Genomic DNA, 20,892 nt, shown 5'->3' with positions numbered 1-20,892 from the left:
CACTTCCCTCAGATTCCACTGAGGAATACACTAAGAAACTGCAACATCTACTCAGGACACTCTCTACACTAACACCGGAACAAATCAATATACCCTTAGAGCCCTGACCAGGGTTATTCTATCTACTACCCAAGATCCACAAACCCGGTAATCCTGGACTCCCTATCATCTCGGGCATTGGCTCTCACTGAAGGACTGTCTGGATATATGGACTCTCTACTCAGACCCTATGTCACCAGCACTCCCAGCTATCTCAGTGACACCACTGATTTCCTGAGGAAACTACAATGCTCCCAAACATCTGTTAGTCTATAAGGTGCCACAGGATTCTTTGCTGCTTTTACAGATCCAGACTAACACGGCTACCACTCTGATACTTGTCTGGCATAATTCTCCATGGGACTACCCCAGTTTTCCTAAGTGAGATTACTCATGTGAGCAAGGCCTACTTGCATGAGTAAAGACCATTTCCCTTCATCAGGGTATGCAGGACCAAACCCTAAATTACACATCCTTTTGGGTCGGAACCACAACGTTTAGTATGGCTTTCCTGAAGACCTGTTTTCATGGAAGTGAGTGGGAGACTTGCCACGGTCTGTAACTGGAGAAAAATCCCTGTGAAATAAAGACTGTCCTACAAATCCATCCTTTCTTTTTGGGTGGAGAAGTGTTTATGGAAACATGGCAAAGGTGCTTCCATAATGTCTAGTGCCACCTCCGTAAGCTCAGCAAAATGCAGCTCTTATGAGCATAGACGATGCTAAAAATTAAGACATTTACTAGGATTACTAGTCGTTACTTCAGATGAATACACGTGGGAAATTCTCAGTATTTAACAAAAGTTTAAAAAATGTTAACTACATTCTCAGCTGGTATAAATCATCCTCCTGCCGCTGACTGCAGTGCAGCTTTGCTGGTTAACACCCACTGAGGATCTGGCCCAAGTCTAGTTCTGTAAGTAAAGAGAAGCGTGTAAATAGTCTGAACAAAGCAAAAACATTATTCCGGCAATACATTATTTAGCCATTTCAGTGCACGTCATTCAGATCCCTCCCTAAACAATGCCATATATTACTTGCAGAATGGCTGCATTCTTTTACTGATGCTCATTTCAGCGACTGATTTCATGAAGTCGTTTGTTTCTCCTTTCGGTGTATATCGCAGGGAGAACTGAATTACAAAAAGCTCTCTCTAGTCGGTGATTTCAAAAATCTTGGGAATGGGAGCTTGATCCTGAGAGGTGCTGAGCATCTGGGGCTGGATCCAACAGCCAGCAAAGTCCATGGGAAGACATCCATTGATGTGAATGAGGATTGCATTGGGCAGTTCCTGCTGCTTTGAGTGGGAATTGCAGCTGGCTCTGCACCGGCCAGGATTAGGCCCATATGGAGAGCCACTGCAGCTAAGCCATCAGTGTGTGTGCATTACTGATGAATGAAGGGAAGGAAAAGGAAGAGTAATTTAGCAAAACTCCCTAAGCGGCAAGCTCTTGCCCCAGACTTCAGTTCAGGTGCCAAATACCGGTCCTCACTGCCTCCTGCAGAGCCCTGAGAGTCAAGGGCGGTCAGGGGCCAACACTGCATTTCTGCTGTAAGCAGCAGCCCCTGCTGCCTGACGTTGTGGCGTTGTTATGCCGACGCCGTTGCAGTGTGACACCCGCTTTGCCCTGCCATTATGCTCTCCAGCAGAACGATTGCTCAATGATTAGCTTGTGGCTGCCCAGCCTCATGGCACTTCCCTTCTGTGATCGTGTCCGATTCATGGTAGTAGCACAAGTGGTTGTGGTGCCTTCCCAGCAGTGCTGGAGCTGCCATGCATACATCTGAGTCCCTCTGCAGTCCCTGTGCAGTCCAGCCGCATTGCTCATTCACAGAACATTAGAGTCATTTCTCAATGAGTGGTGTCGCAGCCTCAGAGCCCTGTAATCTCTTCCCAGTCAGGTGGCCGTTAAACGAAACGTAGCTAATCCCTGGGAGTGCAAGCAGCCCAGACAGATTCCTGTGTTGTTTTCGGTGAGTGTGCGGGCATCAACGGAATATAGATCCAGCTCCCTAATCTAATCTTCCACAAACATCTGGGTGGCCATGTAGATAGGTATTTTTCAAAGGAAATAGCACAAATCAGATCAAAATTTATTTTTTAAATAGCAAATCTACTCACTCTTTTTATGGGAGTTTGCAGCTTTGCTAGGGCAGAGGTTCTCAAACTGGGGGGAGCAGAATGTGTTCTGGGCAGGAGGTGAGAAGCTTTAGGAAAAAAAACTTATTGCACACATTTTTCCCACAGCAAATGCATCACTAGCAAGCTGATTCCTCCACACGTGTCAGGTCCTCAGATGGTGCTGTGCATCTGACTCTAAATAACAGATTTCTGTTAACCTTGCAGAGCATTACACAAAGTCGTTGCCATCGGTACGTTAATCGGTTTGCTACGATGCGGTGTGCACTTTTAATTTTAGGCATGGATCACAGTCACCATTTTGCTTTTGCTCTTATTACAATGGATCGTTGGCAGGAAAAAAAAACCTCAAGTGAAAAACAAAGAAGCCGAAACTGATTTGAGTGAAGCACCACTCCCGTATATATCGGAATAAGTACTTGTGTGGTAGGGGTTCGGGCCACTAAACTACTACAGGCACAAAGAAGGTGGGGGCGATCACATACGTTTGAGGACCACTGTCCTAGGGGAATTGGACTGCGGTATGGAACTTTGCACTCCTGGGTCTCAGATTCTCATCCAGCCCAAGCAACTGAGAACTGAAAATCAGTAGCAGAGCTAGGCAAACAATGCTAAGTATTTTTCATGGGAAACTTCTTAAATTTCATTTTAAAAAAATTCCTTGAACTGTTTTGGTTTTATTACTGAAATCACCAGCTGAAAAGAATTCCATTTTTGCAAATGGTTTTCATAGGAAGTTTCACTGTTCAAAAACCAAAAACATGTCACCATTTTTTTGGACTTTTGTGTCCTTTCCCCCTCTCCCCAAACAATCTGCAAAATTTCAACCAAATGAAATCTTTTTGCAAAAATATTTATTTTTCTCCAAAAGCTGTTTTTTGTCCAAAAAATGGTTCAACAAATTTTTTTTTTAAACCATCTGTAGTCTTTAACATGTGATGACTGTTTGGGGGCCAGTGTGAAACGAGTGGTGGGAGTCAGTGGAGTCACGGCAGGGAATGAATTCATGAATAAAAAACACCCCAAGAGTCAGAAGACAAAAGCTGAACCCTCCTTCCCAACTTGTACCCTGTATTGTTGTTGTCACCTGAGCAGAGTGGATGTAAGAAGCTGACTTAGGAGTGTTTACTTCCCATTTTGAAGAGGTGTAAATGGCTGTACCAAATGCAAGAGTAAAACTGATGACTGTTGGGATTGAACCTGGGACTTCTGAAGCTTAGTGTAGGAGCTTCTACTGTAGGGGTGAGCAGCCTACAGCCTGGGGCTGCATCCGGCGCTTCATAGAATCATAGGATTGGAAGGAACCTCAGAAGGTCATCTAGTCCAACCCCCTGCTCAAAGCAGGACCAATCCCCAGATTTTTACTCCAGTTCCCCAAATGGCCCCCTCAAGGATTGAACTCACAACCCTGGGTTTAGCAGGCCAGTGCTCAAACCACTGAGCTATCCCTCCCCCCCGTGATGTTTTAATCCGGCCTTCAAGCTCCTGCCAGCGAGCAGGGTCCGGGGCTTGCTTGGTCCACATGTGCTGTGGCTCTGCACGGCTCCCGGAAGCAGCTGCATGTCCCCTCTCCAGCTCCTACGTGTAGGGACAGCCAGGGGGCTCTGCACGCTGCCCCCGCCCCAAGCACCACCCCCACAGGTCCCATTGGTCAGCAACAGCAGCCAATGGGAGCTGCAGGGGCAGTGCCTGTGTACGGGGCAGCACGCAGAGCCGCCTGGCTGTGCCTCTGCATAGGAGCTGGAGAAGGGAGACTGGGAGCTGCTTGAGGTAAGCACCACCCAAGAGCCTGCACCGCAACCCCCTCCAGTGCCCCAATCCCCTGCCCTAGCCTGGAGCCTCCTCACCCAGAGGAGCGCCACCCCAGAGCCTGCACCCCCAGCTGGAGCCCTCATCCCCTCCCACACTCCAACCTCAATTTCATGAGCATTCATGGCCCACCACACAATTTCCAAAAAGTTTGCCCACCCCAGCTCTACTGCATGAGCTAAAAGCCACCTGGCTCTTAACCAAGGCTGGGGCAGACTCCTCAACCTCTAGCTGGGCTAGGGGTCAGAGCGACACACCCAGCAGGCAGGGGTCACACTAGGTAGGGCGAATTGGAGATTTCCTGTTACCTCTCAAAGAGGAGGACTGAGACACCTTGGGAGGATGGTGTGGGGAACCAGTGCTACTGGTGCCCTCCCTGTTGCATTGGGAGAGGACTTTGCCTCCAGGGGGGCCCATCTAGCATATTTCACCAGCACTAACTTGACTTTTAAAAAGGCCACACGCCCCACCCCGCCCCAGCCCAGCTTCTCCATCTCAGGCTAGTAGCTTACTGCATTTCTGAAAACAAGAAGAAAAACAAACCCCGAAATTGCCAGATAGTTGAGTCAGTGCAGTATTTGTGGTAAGAACTAGCCTATTAGTGTGAAACCATTTAGTACATCTGCAGTTATTCCCTTTCTTTGCAGCTCTACTCAGACTGAGATAAGTGAAACAACAGTTCCTTGCTTGAGTTAATATAATTAACTTTGACAGTAAAGCTGGAAGAGGGTCTGCTGGTATTATCTTAATAGCCTTCCCCTGCTTTGTAGCACTCAAGAGTCTTAGTAAAATTAGCAGCTAAAAGTAATACACATCACAGACTATTCCCAGAGTTGAGATGAAATAACCCGCCTATGTCAAGTTTGTTAGGACATCTATTGAACAAGCTTCAATCAACTCTTATCAGCATCCTCAAGGACATCAGCGAATGGCCCCACCAGAAACATTATGCCATAACATAGATGTGCTTTAAGAACACTCAAGGGCGTGACATTTACCACCACCTCCAAGCCGAAGAAACTGATTGTCTGTCTGTCCGTCCCCGACAGGATATGCTGTCATCCTTGGAAAAGTAACTTAAATCCCATTTGTTCTTTGTCATGGTATAATTCTCCACTCTGAACCTTAGCGTCCAAGAGATGGGGTACCAGCATGAATTCCTCTAAGCTCAATTACCAGCTTAGAACCTGTAGCGCTGCTACCAACCAGGAATTCCAGTGCCTGGTACACTCTGGTCTCCCCAAAACCTTGCCTGGGGACCCCCAAGACCCAGACCCTCTGGATCTTAACACAAGGAAAGTAAACCCTTTCCCTCACCGTTGCCTCTCCCAGGCTTCCCCTCCCTGGGTTACCCTGGAAGATCACTGTGATTCAAACTCCTTGAATCTTAAAACAGAGAGGAAAATCCACCTTCCCCCCTCCTTCTCGCTCCCCCTCCCAGACTCTCCCTGAGAGAGAAAGTAATCCTAACACAGAGAGAAAATTAACCTCTCTCTCCTCCTTCCCTCCTTTCTCCCCACCAATTCCCTGGTGAATCCAAACCTTGGGGTCTCACCAGTATAAAAACACAATCAGGTTCTTAAACAAGAAAAGCTTTTAATTAAAGAAAGAAAAAACAGTAAAAATTATCTTTGTAAATTTAAGATGGAATAGGTACAGGGTCTTTCAGCTCTAGACACTGGGAACACCCTCCCAGCCTAAGGATACAAGTACAAATTAAAATCCTTTCAGCAAAATACAAATTTGAACTCCTTCCAGCCAAATACACATTTGCAAATAAAGAAAACAAACATAAGCCTAACTCGCCTGATCTACCTAGTACTCACTATTCTGAGTACATAAGAGCCTGTATCAGGGAGATTGGAGAGAAACCTGGTTGCACATCTGGTCACTCTCTGAACCCAGAGAGAACAACACCCAAACACTAACAGCTCACACACAAACTTCCCTCCCTCAAGATTTGAAAGTATCCTGTCCCCTGATTGGTCCTCTGGTCAGGTGACAGCCAGGGCTCACTGATCTTGTTAACCCTTTCCAGGCAAAAGAGACATGAAGTGCTCCTGTTCTATTAACCCTGAACTATCTGTTTATGACACCTACGTTATTGACCAGGGGATACCAAAGACACTCTCTGTATTTTATAATCACTTCGCATTTCCCCAGAAGAGTCTTTGATATCAGCTGCAACTGGAGTTATTCCAGATTTATCCAGGTGTGAGTGACTTCAGAATCTAGTCCCACGTCTGGTCAATAACTGGAAAAGTAACTGGAAAAATGGACCTTTCCCCCCAACATATCTACATCCTTTGCATCTTCTAGTCAGATTTGCTCACTGAGCAGCCTAAAGCAACGTTTTGTTGTTCTTCCCCTCACAGAGCCAGTGCTGTTTTGGGAGAATGAGCTGGATGTTGGTCTGCCTTATTTACTGTCAACAAAGGCATCAGCTAAGTTCAGGTGCAGAATCTCTATTGCCAGTGACAAAGTCTGAGTCAGAAAGATCACAGTAGGTTTCAAGATCCCAGGATGCATTGGCAGGAGTGGCCGTTGGAGAGAAACCTCTTTGTCTTTTATCATGAACTGAGCCCATTTTGTAAGGAATCAGTGAAAGAGCATAAATATGGACTCCTGTGTTGTGATTCCTGCATGATTATTTTGCTGCCTTACAACCTTCCTTTACATTTTTAATATATTTTGCTTTTAGAGGAGAGCGGTTTGTTTTAGCAGCGTGTGAATGCAAGGGACAAATTCACTCTGATTTAGGTTGTAAGTTCCTTGGGGCCAGGGCCATTTCTGTTGTATGTTTGTACTGTGCTTAGCACCATGAGGCTAGTGGCTACCACAATACAAATAAATAATAATAATTGGATGATTTAAATACAATCTGCCTATCCGATCACTAGTATTTCTAAAAGAGTCTGGCCCCTTGGTGTCTAAACATTACTGACTACAAACTGAGCCATAAGCCTATGAAGAGAGAGGGGCACTATATCCCAATTTTTAGATGGTGAAACTGAGGCACATAGAGGGGAAATGACTTGCCCAATGTCACATAGCAAATGATTTCCCCAAGGTGAAATCTGGACTAACCCCCTGGTACCCTCACTCCCAGTCCAACTGTGAGACCACGAGGATTGAGGCAGACCATGACAGGAGTTTCAGGGGATAATAATGCTTCCCCGCCTTGGTAAGGTCCTTTGAGATATTAAAGGGGTGAGTACTGGGGAAATATAATGGCTCTCTTCTTTGTTAGTATATGTGGCCCAACACTCAACTCTCACGGATCTTAGAGCACAGAACAGGACACTGCGGAGCTGAGGGAGAAAACTCCAATGGAAGAAGCCTGTGTCTCCACCCCGTGTACGCTGTGTACTCCAAGTCGGGTGTTTTGTGACTGCCCATCACAGCAGTGACTATAGAGAACCGGTATCGGGAGATCGCCTGAAACACTGATAACTGGAAAACTGCCTCATACACCTTTCTAAAGGACTGGGGAAGGCCATTCCGGTCCCATTGTATGCCCTCCTCTCACCCTCGGAAATACTGATTTTTAAGGAAACCAGAGAGATTGCATCACACATGGCTAAACAATCCATTGATCTGGGTTGGTTTTTTGAGTTTTCAGTGTGTGCGGTGCTAATGATTGGTGTCGACTTCACTACATGCAGCCAGGTACTGGACATTTTCTGCTGCACTTGATCTTCTCTGGCTTCAAGGCTGACTGCCAGTGCAGGTCTGTTGCATATCAGATTTATTGCCATGCCAGCAATAGTTTATATAATCCCCCCAAACCCTTGGAGATACATACTATAACCCGGAGTGATACTAAAAGCTCAGAAGGCTCCCTTTGAATTGTGGTATGTAGAGAGCATGTTGGCAGCCTCACTAAAGGGTTTGTAGGGGCTGTTGCAGGAGCAGGGCTCGAGTGCTGTCTCTTTCTAGTCATTTTTGCCTCTTGCTCAGGATTGAGCCCAGCTGTTGGAACTGGGAAAATGGCTACATTTTAAAACAAGTTTTAATTTATCTGATTTTCTTTCGTATTCAAACATTTCCAGGCTTTGTTCCCTCATCTCCTCAATGCCCCACTTTTTAATAAATAAAATGCAATTTGTGGCTTAAACCCCCATCTCTTCTCATCCCTTGCACCCCCTCCCTTCACAGCGGCCTCTTGCCAGAGGTGGATTCTGCACATGTTTAGTGAGATCGCTGTTTCTGATGCTGGCAGCCACACGCTTGCAGACCTTGTTGGAGAGGCCAGGCAGGGACCAGAAAAGAAGAGGAGTGACAGAGCCATGATGCTGCAGCCCTCCTTTTACACAGCAATTATCAAACACAGTCCAGACTGCTCCTCCAGAAACACCCAGCCCTAGGGCTTCCAAAGCTCTCCATGACTCCTTGCACACGCTGAGCCAGGCTTTGATGAGCAATGGCCCATAGCTGTGCATGCTGGGTGTGCAAGCACTTTTAAAGCACATCTACTGCAAGCTTTCTTGATGGCATAGGGGTGTGATTCGCAATCAGCCAGAGAACCTTCCATTTTAGGAGAGAGTTTCTAGATCTACATATTCTTGTTCTCTCTATATTACTGCTCTCTCTGTATATTTCTCTCTCGCTCTCTCCTCTCTCTCATTAAACTGACTGTAATAACAGAGAACATTGATTATCTCCCAGTGATGCCTGGTTTAAGTGATTAGTGATTAATTCCTTCCATTGCTTTGTGTTCTCTCTCTCCCTGCAGGAGATTTTCACACCAGAGTGCAAATTTAAGGAATCGGTCTTTGAAAACTACTACGTTATTTATTCTTCCACATTGTACCGGCAGCAGGAGTCTGGACGAGCATGGTTCCTGGGGCTCAACAAAGAAGGTCAAATTATGAAGGGGAACCGGGTGAAAAAAACCAAACCCTCATCACATTTTGTACCCAAACCCATTGAAGGTATGGAAAGTTCCCATGCCCTGTCCCATGGGGCAGATGTGAGGCCCGGGGGGTAAGGGGTAGAGGGGAGGTGGACTGTACTGTGGTTCAGCAGAGTGGAATAGGGACTACAGCAGGGACCGTGGTGTAAGAGCTTCCGAGTTGAAACATTCTGCACCATCAATACTGGAGCCTGAGTGTCTGCCTTTGCTGTGAGCCCTGCAGCGCATCCCAAAACGTGAGCCGGCAGGTTGGGTTACTAGAGAACAAGCTGTAAAACCCAACCAGATGGGGGCACGGGCTGAATAAAGAGCGTAGTACAGGGTTGGTCGAACCTTGTACCTAGGTCATAAGTTCAAATACAACCTTTGTCTGAAGTGGCCACAATGTGTTGCCATCTCTGATAGCTCCTTGGAAGCCCTTGTCAAGAGTCTGGGAGAATCTCAGTCCAATTCCGAGTCACCTGGTGTCCACCTTGCAGAATGTGTCATCGGTGAGAGAGCTGGGACATAGACAATGAACTACCCAGCCTGTCCTGACACCCCAGTGGCAGACCCATCCTGTGGTCCCCAGGGTTATTCACCCTAGTGCCCTTCACAGGCACTAACTTTCCATTGGAAACAAACCCAGAGCTTTCCTCCTGCTGGGTGACGAAAAGTGAATGGTCTTGTTCCCAGCAGAGATTCCTCAAGGAGGAGGGAGGGGCCTAGGTCTGTACTGTCAGTGTCAGAAATATTTTCCTAAGACGGGAACATTTCAGTGGACTAGCATTGCTCTCTCCAGCTTCTCCATGTCCTCCACACCTCCCAGGGCTTGTCTACACACCTACACGCCTGCCTCCCTAAAAGTGGGGATTTAAACTGGTTTCATTCAGCCAGGGCACAAGGCCGTTTGGATGCTCTTGTTTTGGTTTAAAGCACACGTATTTCAGTTTAGCTGAATTCTGTTAGCAATGGGTTATAGTTAAACTGTAAAAAGCTGACGTCAGAGTGTCCACACGAGCTTTGCACTGATAGCTGATGCAAACTTGCATGCAGACAAACCCCTGACAGACGCTGATACTCTGCCTAGCATGAGTGGCGGAAATCCAGAACCAAACTTCTTATCAGGGCAAAAGGACAGGAGGAAGGAAAGGGAGGAAAGAAAATAAAAGAGTGAGAGAGAGAGAGATGCTGAGGGCTGGTCAACACAAAGAATTCCACCAGTGTAACGAAAGGTGCAATTTTTACCCTGATGTAGTTAGGCCAGTGGCACTGTGTGTTTGGACATGTATGTTGCCTTAAACCTGGCTTATAGCAATTTAGCTTGTGTTGGTAAATTTACTTGCACGAGCTGAAGTGACAGAACCAGCTTTACCCTTCTAGGAGACTGCACACACGCTGCACCAATCTGACTAAACTGGTGTAAGTTACACCAGTGCAGCATGCGGGCAGGCAGCCCGAGGCACTGCTGTGCTGTTTGCCTAGGATGGATGGTTTTAAGTGGGAAGTATTTTCTCTCTTGCTAACAAAAACAGCAGAACAGAGCCCAGGCTCTGACTCTGGCACTGTCAGGGGCTCAGAGCAAGGGCTGAAATGACTTCAGACCTGCAGCTTTTCTGTGCCGCTCCCAGAATGCATTGTCCTTTGCTTGGAGGAGAAGTTTGGGCTCCCTGAAGAGTGGAGATGAATGGCATGAGAATGGCAGGAAATCCCTTCAGGCAGGTGGCTGAGACAGATGAATTCCAGACCACATGTGAACTCCCCTGCAAACCCCTTTTTCCCCCAGCTGTATCGTCTAGGTCATTAGTAGCAGAAAACTATGTGGAACCTAGGCCTGAGCCTCTGCGCCTGCCAGGCACTGGCTCTGAGTTGAGGATGCTCATTTGTGGGACTCCCTCCCTGGAGCCCACAATGGCTGCCATTGACATATGCAGCCGGCCTGTTATCTCACCTGACCTCCTTCTAACCATTTCCCCCACTGCTTTCTTGTCCATCTCCTCCTCACCACCCACCCCCAGTCCGTTTGGGACTGGAATGGTTTCCCCAACAGCAGCTGGGTTTGCCCTTGTAGCAGATATTTCGGTGCTGCCTGGCCACATGTGGTGGGGCGTCCCTTAAAGGAAGGGATGCCGTTTGCTGGTAAGTATTTGGGTTTTCATGCGGGGCCCAGTCGGTGCACGGTGGACGGGTGTCATTGGTGGACAGATGCCACACAGCTGGGAGGCACAGAGGCCTGACTCCAGGGCGGCATTCTCATTACAGTAGATGCTGCTTCTCCTGCTTTGGTTTGTGAAACCCCAGTGCAGCCCTGCATTCCTTTCCCTCGCCTGCATCCCTTCGCCCACACAAGCATCAGTCATCGCTGTAATCCAGAGCGAGCAGGCAAGTGCTTTAGAACCCAGCAGCTGCATTAAGGAGTCCTCCCCTGGGCTGCTTTGCCACCCGCTGCCGCATCCAAGAGCTGGCTGTCCCCCAAGCAAAGGCACGTGTCAGCCTGCCAGAGCCTTCCGCTATCTGGGGCCGCGGCTTGCGGAGGGCTCTGTTCCCAAGCCGAAGATGAGTGGTCGGCAGCAGAGGTGTGGAGTGAAGTTGGCTCTGTTCCACGTGACTCAGCTCCACCCCGTCCACCGGGCTCTGCGAGCAGGGCTAAGGCGAAACACAAGCCTTGACGAGAGCCCTGCGCTGCCACCGGCACCATTAGCCATCCCCACCCATGAAGCTGAGACGGGTACAGACTACTTCACGGGAACTTCCTGGCCAGGATGAAGATCCTGGATGGCCCTGCAGGGACTGGGGGATGGCAGGAGGTGACCTGTATAGCACCATTCTCCCCCAAGGCTGCAGGTAGGACTGTTTACCTCTCATCCTGGTTTTGTAGCTCAACCAGCCCACGAGCACTGTAATAGGGTGGCTACTGGCTGAGCACCCCTCGTGGCCAGGGGGGCCACCACAGGGCACTGCCTCACTTTTCCTTCTTCAACACTCCACCCAGTCTTGCTCATCCAATCGCAGCCCTGCTTGGGGTCCAGTTTCTTTATTAACACAAAGTTCAAAAAAAACCTAACACAAAAACAAATCTTACCCCTTGCCTGATAGTGGGCACAGCCCCTCCCCCAGAGGTACTGCCCCCTTCTGTTTCGGGGCAGCAGGAGGAAATGCAAGGGCAAGGCTGCTCTCCTTACCTTCTCCCAAAGCCCCAGCTCCCTTCTCCAGGGACCACCACAGGAGACCCTCCCTCCCAGCCGCTTCTTTTCTGCAGTTCCCTTTCTACCTCTGCCTCTTAGGTCTGACCTCCCTCTGACCCTTAAAATGCCCCTACAGCAGGACAAGGCTATTATCCCTGTTCTGAAGAGGGGAAACTGAGGCACAGATATATTGAGAGACATACCCAAGGTGACACAGGAACTCAGTGGCAGAGCTGGGAATGGAAGCCAGGACTTCACTAACCTTGATCTTGGCCTTAAACATTGAACCAGCCTTCCTCTTCATTTGGGAATGTGACCCCCATGACGGCCATGAGAGTTGGTGCTGGGAAGAGTCTGTTGAGAAGGATTTTTGCCTGCTCCAGAAGAGAGGCATCACAAACTGCATATACAGAAATCACGTCACCCACCACTGAATGGCAGCCACTTCTGGGGTGAAACTTGGCAGCAGTTTACCGGTGTGCATAAAACTACATGGCAGCTTAGTTTAAACAAGAACTGCAAAAACACCAAAAGCTCCGTGCTCCAATAGCTAACAGCGAAGGGAAATGTGTTCTTGTACTTCTGCTGGTAAAACTGTTGCTTCTGGATTCAGAAGTTCTCCAGTGCAAGTGCCAACAAGGCAGAAAACTAATCAATGCAAAACGCCTCTGAAAATGCCTTAAAATGGCTTTTCTATACAGAAAAGGCAAGTTTTGAGGCACGGAGATGCTACAAAAATGCTTTCAAGTCCTACAGCCTGAAGGGTATTTGGGGATCCTTAGTTAATGTACAGCAAGGTGCCAGTTTGGGAAACAAACACACACACTGCACACTTCTGTTGATATTGTAATGTTGAGTTGCTGTGGCCTGAACTCAACAGCCATTAAAACGTGAGCTTGCGGACTGAGCCAGGCCAGTTGGCATGCGTGGAATTACTGCTTGGGCCCCGTGCAACCTTTTAAAGTCATTTCAATCTTTCTGACTGTCTGTAGCCTCAGGGATGGAACCTATCCTTTGCCCCCCCCCCCGCCCCCGCCAATGGGAGTTTTTCCATTCACTCCCATTGCCTTTGGACAGGCCCTTACAGCGGGAATACTTGGCTGCTTATATCCACTCTGCCCCTTGGTGAGAGTATTTCCTGCTTCACTCTCCAAAGTTCCCGCAGTTCCCCTTCCTAGCACTAGACCCTGGCACCAGCCTGCTGCCCGAGGAGAAGGCGCTATCTTCCTCACGCAGCAGAGAGGCCCCAGGCCTGCGGTTGAAGCTTGGCTTTGCAGTAAGCACCATGGCTTGAGCAGACCTCCTCTGTGGTGGTGAATGGCCCGTGGGTCGCCCGGTCCTATTACCTCCCTGCCTGCCCCCATAGCTTCCTGGCAGTCTGGAGTGCAAGGGGCATCATACAGAGGCTCCCGAATCTTCCCCAACTCTTTTCCCACAGTGGAACTATCCCACTTCTGCTAAATCAGAGCCCTCTGTCGCCACAATGAAGTGGAAAGGGGGAATTTCTCTCCCAGGCGCTGTCGGCACGAGGAAGATGTAACGTGTTCAGCTCCAGTAAACACAGATCATTGTCTTTGCTTCTAGTAGGCACTGAACAGCATTTCATTTAGGGGGGGCATGGCTCAGCATTCAAATCACACTGCCTATCAGTAGCCGGCCCAGGCCGAGGCAGCTAATGATCCAACCAGCGGACCAGATTTGGGATGAATCCTCGTTACGTGCTACCTGAGGCATGTTATGCATATGCTAAGAAGCAGCAGCATTTAAAAACCTGTTCATTAGCCTTTGCTAAACACAGCTCGTTTTCTTGTGTCGTCAGGGCCCTAGAAATGCAGGATTTTGCACAGAGTCTCTTCCATGCTTGCTTTGCTGGGCCCGCACTGAAACCCTCAAGCTAGATCCTGAAGGAAGAAGAGGGATCACTTTCAGCAGGCGTTTCCTTGACGTTTGGTAATAAAAGTGCTGTGGTTCCATTGGTGGCGTCCTGCATGTTTAGCTGCCAGGTAGAGACTAGCTCACCCATCTGCAACTCACATCAGCTGGGATTTCCTTCCAGCGTTCACTGCATTAATTAAGGCAGAAAACCAAGGTGCATAATGACCTGACTCCCTTCCCACATCTGATGTTAAGGCAATTAAATCTCTTCAGTGGAGCATTGACCAAGTGACCCTCCTCCCATGTCTCGGGGGGTGACACCCCGGGCAAAGTTCTGCATGTGGAGTGGTGGTGTCCCTCCAGTGATGCAATGGGGGGGGAGAGCCAGGACTGGGGCAGACACGTACTGGTCCCTCCCCAGCTGTGCCGCACCCACTAGAATAGGGGTGTGGAGTTTGGTGCTTCTGCACGGTGCTGAGCATCCTCAGCTCACATTGGCGTGAGTGGGAAGATGCTCAGGATCAAGCCCCCAAGTGGGTGGGCTGCTCGGGTGCCCAACAGCCAACAGTGCACAATGAAATGGGGATGTGGGATTATATGACAGAAGCAGGGAGGGACAGGGAAGTGTGTATGGTGGGGGACTTGCTCCAGTCGGTTATTATAGAGTGAAGTTAGTTCTGCCATTATTCTCTCTCAGCATCGTTATCCATTTTCCAGACACGAGATCAATACCGTGGGATCCCTTGTTTGTGAAGGGGATCGATTCTTGCACTCTCTCTCTTTGAGCATTAATTCCTTCCCCATCTTTGGTTACGTCCGATCCAGTGCATCATCAGCTGGATGGCTGCAAACAGCTAACCGCACTCCCGTGGAAGGCAGACATACACAGATAGGCCTGGGCCGTGCTCTCAGCACCAGCAGCGTTCTCCCCGCACACCAGGATCTCCACCTCCTGTAGTGGGGCGACACCTGATTTACAGCAGTGCGAGAAAGGGGAGTCTCAAGCCCCAGCATTAGCCGCCTTGATCTGAGATCTGGTGAACCAAACTTCTGGGTTCCCGGAACCTCCATCCTGTGCCCCATCAGAACTACGGACCATGCGCAGGCTTCATTGCTTATCAGGAGGTGCTGGGAGGCCTAATTAGCCCATGACGAGAGTGTGTTATTTATGTAGGATTGTTGTTCTTGCTTCTGTCCCCGGAGATGCCGTTCTCCCCAGAGCTTTGGATGCCTCACTAGCACGCCAGCAAAGCGAGGTGCTGTGTGCTGGGGGTGCTCTGGGGTTGTTCTGTAACCAGTGCCCTTCACCTGTACATACAAGGTGCTCCTGGCAGGGAGGGAAACTCCCGTGTGGGTATGTGGTGCACAAGAGAGCATTAGTTGACAAGCCTGAAGCAGTTTGCACTGTGGATAGCCTGCTTTGAACCATGCTGTCCAGGTAAAACGTGTCCCTGGGGTTAACCCAGCCAGCCTGAGTGAATGGGATCCCAGCTCCACAGCTAGTGGAGATGGGAGTTGTGAGGGACAGCAGGAGGTGTGAGAGGCTGATTTTGCCATCCAGCCCTCCTCCATTTCACAGTCACGCTACTAGCCCACAAGTCAAACGTTGATTCTTCACTGCCTAGCCCAAGTGGGAGCCCAGAGCTACTGGGCGCACGGGGAGCACTTGGAGCAGAGACAAATGGTGACACTATGTGCAAGGCAAAAGCGAAGCGGCACAGGCAGAGGCTATTTGGCAGTAATGGTGATGACATTGACGTGTGCACAGATTGTGTCAGTCTAGTGGCTGGCAGGGCAGAATTCCTGGATTTTATGCCTCGTTCTGGCACTGACTCAATGTGCAAACTTGGGTAAGTTCCTTATTCTCTTTGCTTTTCTTTTTCCATCTCCAAATGGCTTTCCTGGTAATTTTACCTACCTCAAAGGGGTGTTGTGAGGCCTGGTTATTGTGTGTATTTAAAGTGCTTGGAGAGCCGTGGGGGGAAGGTGCTGTATGGTCAAAATAGTATTTTTCATTGGTCAGGTTTGCAATGCAGCATCAGTTACATTAGTGCACACTCGACTGCACTTCATCTCTGCCCTGTATTGTTATGCATCACTGTAAATGTTTATCTAGATCGGAGTGAAATGCAAAGTAACAGTGGATCTCAATCTAGCCCTAAGTGGCAGGAGTTATTCCTAAATCAGGGAAGGGCTATAAACATAAGGACTCAATTCATCTTTCTGTAGATGAAGACTGTTTTCATTTATGCAGCTATTTTGGAACAGAATTGGTTTGTTTTATGTTGTGTTTATGTTCTTGACGATGAGCCAGAACCGAAGCGTTGTAGGCTTGCATCTCCCCTGCTTTACACTGTCTGCAGTCATTTCCACGACAATTCTCTAGCAACTTGGGACGGGTGGACTGCAGGCCTGCTTTGCACAGGCAAAGGTGTAAGCCTGGCAGGCTCAGGCCTAACATCCCCAGAATGGGGGGCGGGGGGAGATTTGCAAGCTGACCCCGTCTCATGTTCTCATCCCCAGCGTACTGGGCCTTGAAACGTGGCCATTTTGGTGACTTAGAGCAATGCCGTGTTGAAGATTGGCCTCCTGAGACCCGGATTCAGCACTGACTGTGTGTGTGCTCCTGCCTTTCTCAGGGCTGGTTCATGCTATACACATGCAGCCCTTAGAAAGAGACAGCGGGTAGCGCATCACCCCAGGCAGGGTGTGGGCTGGGGTTGGGGCTCAGAGAGGGACAGTTTCTCCTTGGTCTCTCCAGCTGCACTGCAGGAAGGAGTAATAGGACAGCTTTTTATAGGACGCCATAAACTCCCCTTCCTGCATGGCCAGGCCCCTCTACTGACTGCTGCATGGGGGGAAGGGGCGGCCCAGAGCCATGGCTCTGTCCACTCCCCACCAGGTTGCTCCCAGGGGAAGCGGGGAAGTGTTTCTCCCAGACCTGCGATGCCTGCACCTCCTACGTGGCCACACAAGGGAGGGGATCCTTTCTCCTTCCTGCTTTGCTGCACAGCCACTTAAGTGAGTTAAATAGCAGAGACACTGACTGAAATGCTCTGTTCATGGCTGGAGCGGACAAAGTGGGTTTCAGTTGGAACCACAATATCCAGATCCGGAGGTTGAACTCCCTCCAAGGTGGGCCAGGATGCAAAAGTTTGTTAAGAACGTAGGAATGGCCATACTGGGTCAAACCAAAGATCCATCTAGGCCAGTATCTTGTCTGCTGACAGGGGCCAATGTCAGGTGCCCCAGAGGGAGTGAACCTAATAGGTAATGATCAAGTGATCTCTTTTCTGCTGTCCATCTCCACCCTCTGACAGACAGAGGCTAGGGACACCATTCATTGTTAGTTTTGGGGGTCTCATTATTTCTTGTCAGAGATTAAGGACGGGAAAGAGCTAACTCGTTGATCTGCTGCTAATATTGGCATTGTGAGCTAATGTGCAATGTTGTGAATTGAGATGTTCATTTTATATTTGTATGTCAAAAAAACCATGGGGAGTAGAGAACCTTATCTGTGAGAGACCAGAAATCCTTCGCTTGTATTTGTGCATCTGGGAGGGGGTAGGCTTAAAAGGGGCTGACTGCCAGCACAGGCAGAGAACCGTGAATAATAAAGGAATATATTACTGGGATATTCAGGCTTATCTGCGTGTGTGTGGTGGGAAAGGGGGCAGAGGAAGAGGAGGCTAGTTTAGGGGAAAAATGCCCCGCACATAAGCAAATGCTACTTGTGGTCCATGAACTCTGTCTCTGGGATAGCATGAAAGCTAATTGTCGCCCTTTCTGTTTGCAGTGTGCATGTACAGAGAGCCATCACTGCATGAAATTGGAGAAAAACAAGGACGCTCAAGAAAAAGTTCAGGGACACCAACTATGAACGGAGGCAAAGTTGTTAACCAGGACTCCACATAACTGACAAACACCCCTCTCCCTCTCTTCCAATTCTTCCCTTCCCCCCACCTCCCCACCCCGCCGGCGAAACCACACCAAGACGACAATAAACTGAGCAAAGCAGGACCTACCGGTAGCGGCTAGGATTCTGAACTCAAAAATCTTTCTTCGTGTAGGACGAGGAAATCAACTCCCAAATCTTGCCTGTTGCAACGTTTAAAAAAAAAACCGAAGAAAAAATGTTTTAAATCAGGACTCCATTAACATTTTAAATGCAAACTGTTTGCTCTTTGATCAAAAGGAAAAATCTCTTCTCTGCATAGTAATAATAAATAATTGTTAACTAATACATAATAATAATAACAATAAAGATGTTACCTTTAAAAATAAAAAAAGCTTTTGGAGAATTGAACATAACACATGATATGCTGATAACAAGCCAGGCTCTAAAAACTGACTTCTCTGTGCTTTTGTGTTATTCTTTGCTCTTGCGCACAAACCTACATCATTCCAGTCCTTTCCCCAAGCGGACAGACTGGGTTTCCACAGGGCAGAACAGGGAGAGATGGATTATGATTCTGTTTCCTCTGATATTAATAAAATATGGCCTGAATTAGGATTCTGACAGTCACAGGCACTGAACTAGCGAGTGTGCAATTGGCTTTGCCAATCCCGGTTGTTGCTACCGGTGTTTGAGCATGTTTGAAGATGGAGAGAGAGCTTTATGCTTTCCTCCTCCACACATACATTTTTTACTGTTATTAGGTGCCAGAAGACTTTCAGAACTAGGGTTTCAGGTCCTACCAGGGGAAATGGTTATATTTATTAGGAGTTAGAACATTGAATGAATGGAGAGGAAATAAAGCTAGAGAAATACCCACTGTTGAGTAGAAAGGTAATAACTGGAAATATATCAGTCTCCTAGAACTTGAAGGGACCTTGCAAGGTCATTGAGTCCAGCCCCCCTGCCTTTGCGAGCAGGACCAAGTACTGATTTTGCCCCAGATCTCTAAGTGGCCCCCTCAAGGATTGAGCTCACAACTCTGGGTTTAGTAGGCCAATGCTCAAACCACTGAGCTATCCCTCCCCCCAATAAGGAGGATGAGCTCAGTATTTGAGAGGTGTATGTGCACATGGGAGAGAGAAAGAGGTGTCTGAGGAGCAGGGCAGAGGGAGGGGAAGGGGAGAGGGAGAGGCAATGCTAGAACATTTTCCTTACCAATCAGCTGACCTCTCAGCGTGCACTCTTATGCTCCCTGTATTTCTCCCTCAGTCCATGTTGGAGTCCCAAGCCGATGGTTCCCCTGTGAGGTCCTGAACGTCTCCACAGAGCTGCATTACCAATCGGGGGCCGAACACAGTCCCTGGGAGTTGGGTCTCCCCTGGATCTCAGTGCCTGAGCAGTCAGTTGCAAGAGGCCTGCCCCAGCTCCCTGGCAGATTTCCCTTGGAAGGGGGACTGAGCGTAGCAGATTGGAAGGGGCAGGGTGGCACACACCTACCAACTCAAGCACCCTGCGAGGGTAGGGTTGCCAACTTTCTGATTGCAGAAAACCAAATATCCTTGCCCCACCCCTTCCCAACAACCCACCCCTGCTCAATCCATCTCCCTCCTTCCCTTGCTCACTCTCTCCCACCCTTGCTCATTTTCACCAGGCTGGGGCAGGCAGGTGGGGTGCAGGAGGGGGTGAGAGCTCCAGCTGGGGGTATGGGCTCCAGAGTGGGGCCAGAAATGAGTTCAGAGTGCAGGAGGGGATTCCAGGCTGGGGCAGGGGGTTGTGGTGCAGGGAGGGCTCCAGCTGGGGGTATGGGCTCTGGTGTGGGGCCAGGGCATGAGGGGTTTGGGGTGTGGGAGGGCACTCTGGGCTGGGGTTGGGGTTTGGGAGGGGGTTACCTCAGGTGGCTCCTGGAAGCATCCAACATGTCCTTGTGGCCCACAGGTGGAAGCACAGCCAGGAGGCTCTGCACACTGCTCCTGGCTGCAGGCACTGCCCCTGCAGCTCCCATTGGCTGTGGTTCCCAGCCAATGGGAGCTGCGGAGCCAGTTCTCAGGGTGAGGGCAGCTCGTGGAGCCCCCTGGTTACCTCTATGACAAGAGGCTGGACATGATGACCACTTCCAGGAGCAGTGCAGAGCCAGGGCAGGTAGGGAGCCTGCCTTAGCCCTGCCATGCCACCGACCAGACTTCTAATAGCCTGGTCAGCGACACTGACCAGGTTCCCTTTTCGACCGGGCATTCTGGCCGTAAACCAGATGCCTGGCAACCCTAGAGCGGTGGCAGAGGGATTAGATGCTTTGAATGTACTTGAAAAAGTGAGGAAATTGGAGACAGGCAATGGGGGGTGGGCGGGGGAGAAGCATTGAGTTGATATGCAAAGGGTAGTCTTCACCCTGGTCCTTTCTATGGCTGGTGAGAACAAATGAGCATTTTCTGTGGAAGATAAATTTCCCTTTAGTAAATAAATTAGACTTCAGCCCTGCAGGACACCCACAGGCGGGGGAGTGGGCTTTGCCACTCTCTGCAAGCCTATGTTAGCAGCCCACCCACAGCCACTAAGCCTGTACCTATGCTTTACAAAGCACGCCCCCTCCATGGGCCCAGGTCTGCGAGCTGCCGTAAACTCTCACTTCCCATGCTCAACACCTAGTCTGTTCAGTGTCTCAGCCCACGGCCACCGCCATGAAGCTAAGAACGTCGTACTCGGTCAGCCCGGTGCCCTGCCTCCGACCGTGCCCAGTGGCAGGTGCTTCAGAGGTAATGAACAGAACAGGGCTACTATTGGGTCAACCATCCCGACAGCAGACCGCACCCATGCCTGCTGATAGTGGGGGTGGGGCAGTGAGGGCAACTAGCTTCAACAATGTTACTGAGCATGCTCAATACAAGCCAAGCAGCAAATCGGGGGAGGGGGGCATATGATCCCTGTACCCCCACACACACACTCAGCCTTTGCCTGACAGTCAATCCCAGCTTCTGTTCTGGGACATCCAGAGGTTGTGTCCCTGTAGATCTTGGTGAATTTCCATTGTCAGACCTGTGCTCCAGGAACGTACCTGA

The 20,892-nt window shown here is 49.3% G+C and overlaps 1 protein-coding gene across 3 annotated transcripts in view; it reads left to right on the top strand.

Moving 5' to 3' along the window:
* Window positions 1-18,239, top strand: part of FGF12 (fibroblast growth factor 12) — a 316,825-nt gene extending 298,586 nt beyond the window's left edge. Inside the window, exons 4-5 of one of the 3 annotated variants that reach the window (XM_050964827.1) lie at window positions 8,723-8,921; window positions 17,738-18,239. In XM_050964827.1, coding sequence (XP_050820784.1) covers window positions 8,723-8,921; window positions 17,738-17,856 — 318 coding nt within the window. In that variant the 3' untranslated portion in view covers window positions 17,857-18,239. The remainder of the gene's footprint in view (window positions 1-8,722; window positions 8,922-17,737) is intronic. The other 2 variants (XM_050964828.1, XM_050964829.1) reach the window with 2 other exon arrangements.
* Window positions 18,240-20,892: the final 2,653 nt, after the last annotated feature.

The sequence above is a fragment of the Gopherus flavomarginatus genome, chromosome 8 (assembly GCF_025201925.1).
Source record: "Gopherus flavomarginatus isolate rGopFla2 chromosome 8, rGopFla2.mat.asm, whole genome shotgun sequence".
NCBI classification, from domain to species: Eukaryota; Metazoa; Chordata; order Testudines; family Testudinidae; genus Gopherus; species Gopherus flavomarginatus.
The sequence above is the reverse complement of the archived record's forward strand: the minus strand, read 5'-3'. Positions and strand labels throughout refer to the sequence as shown.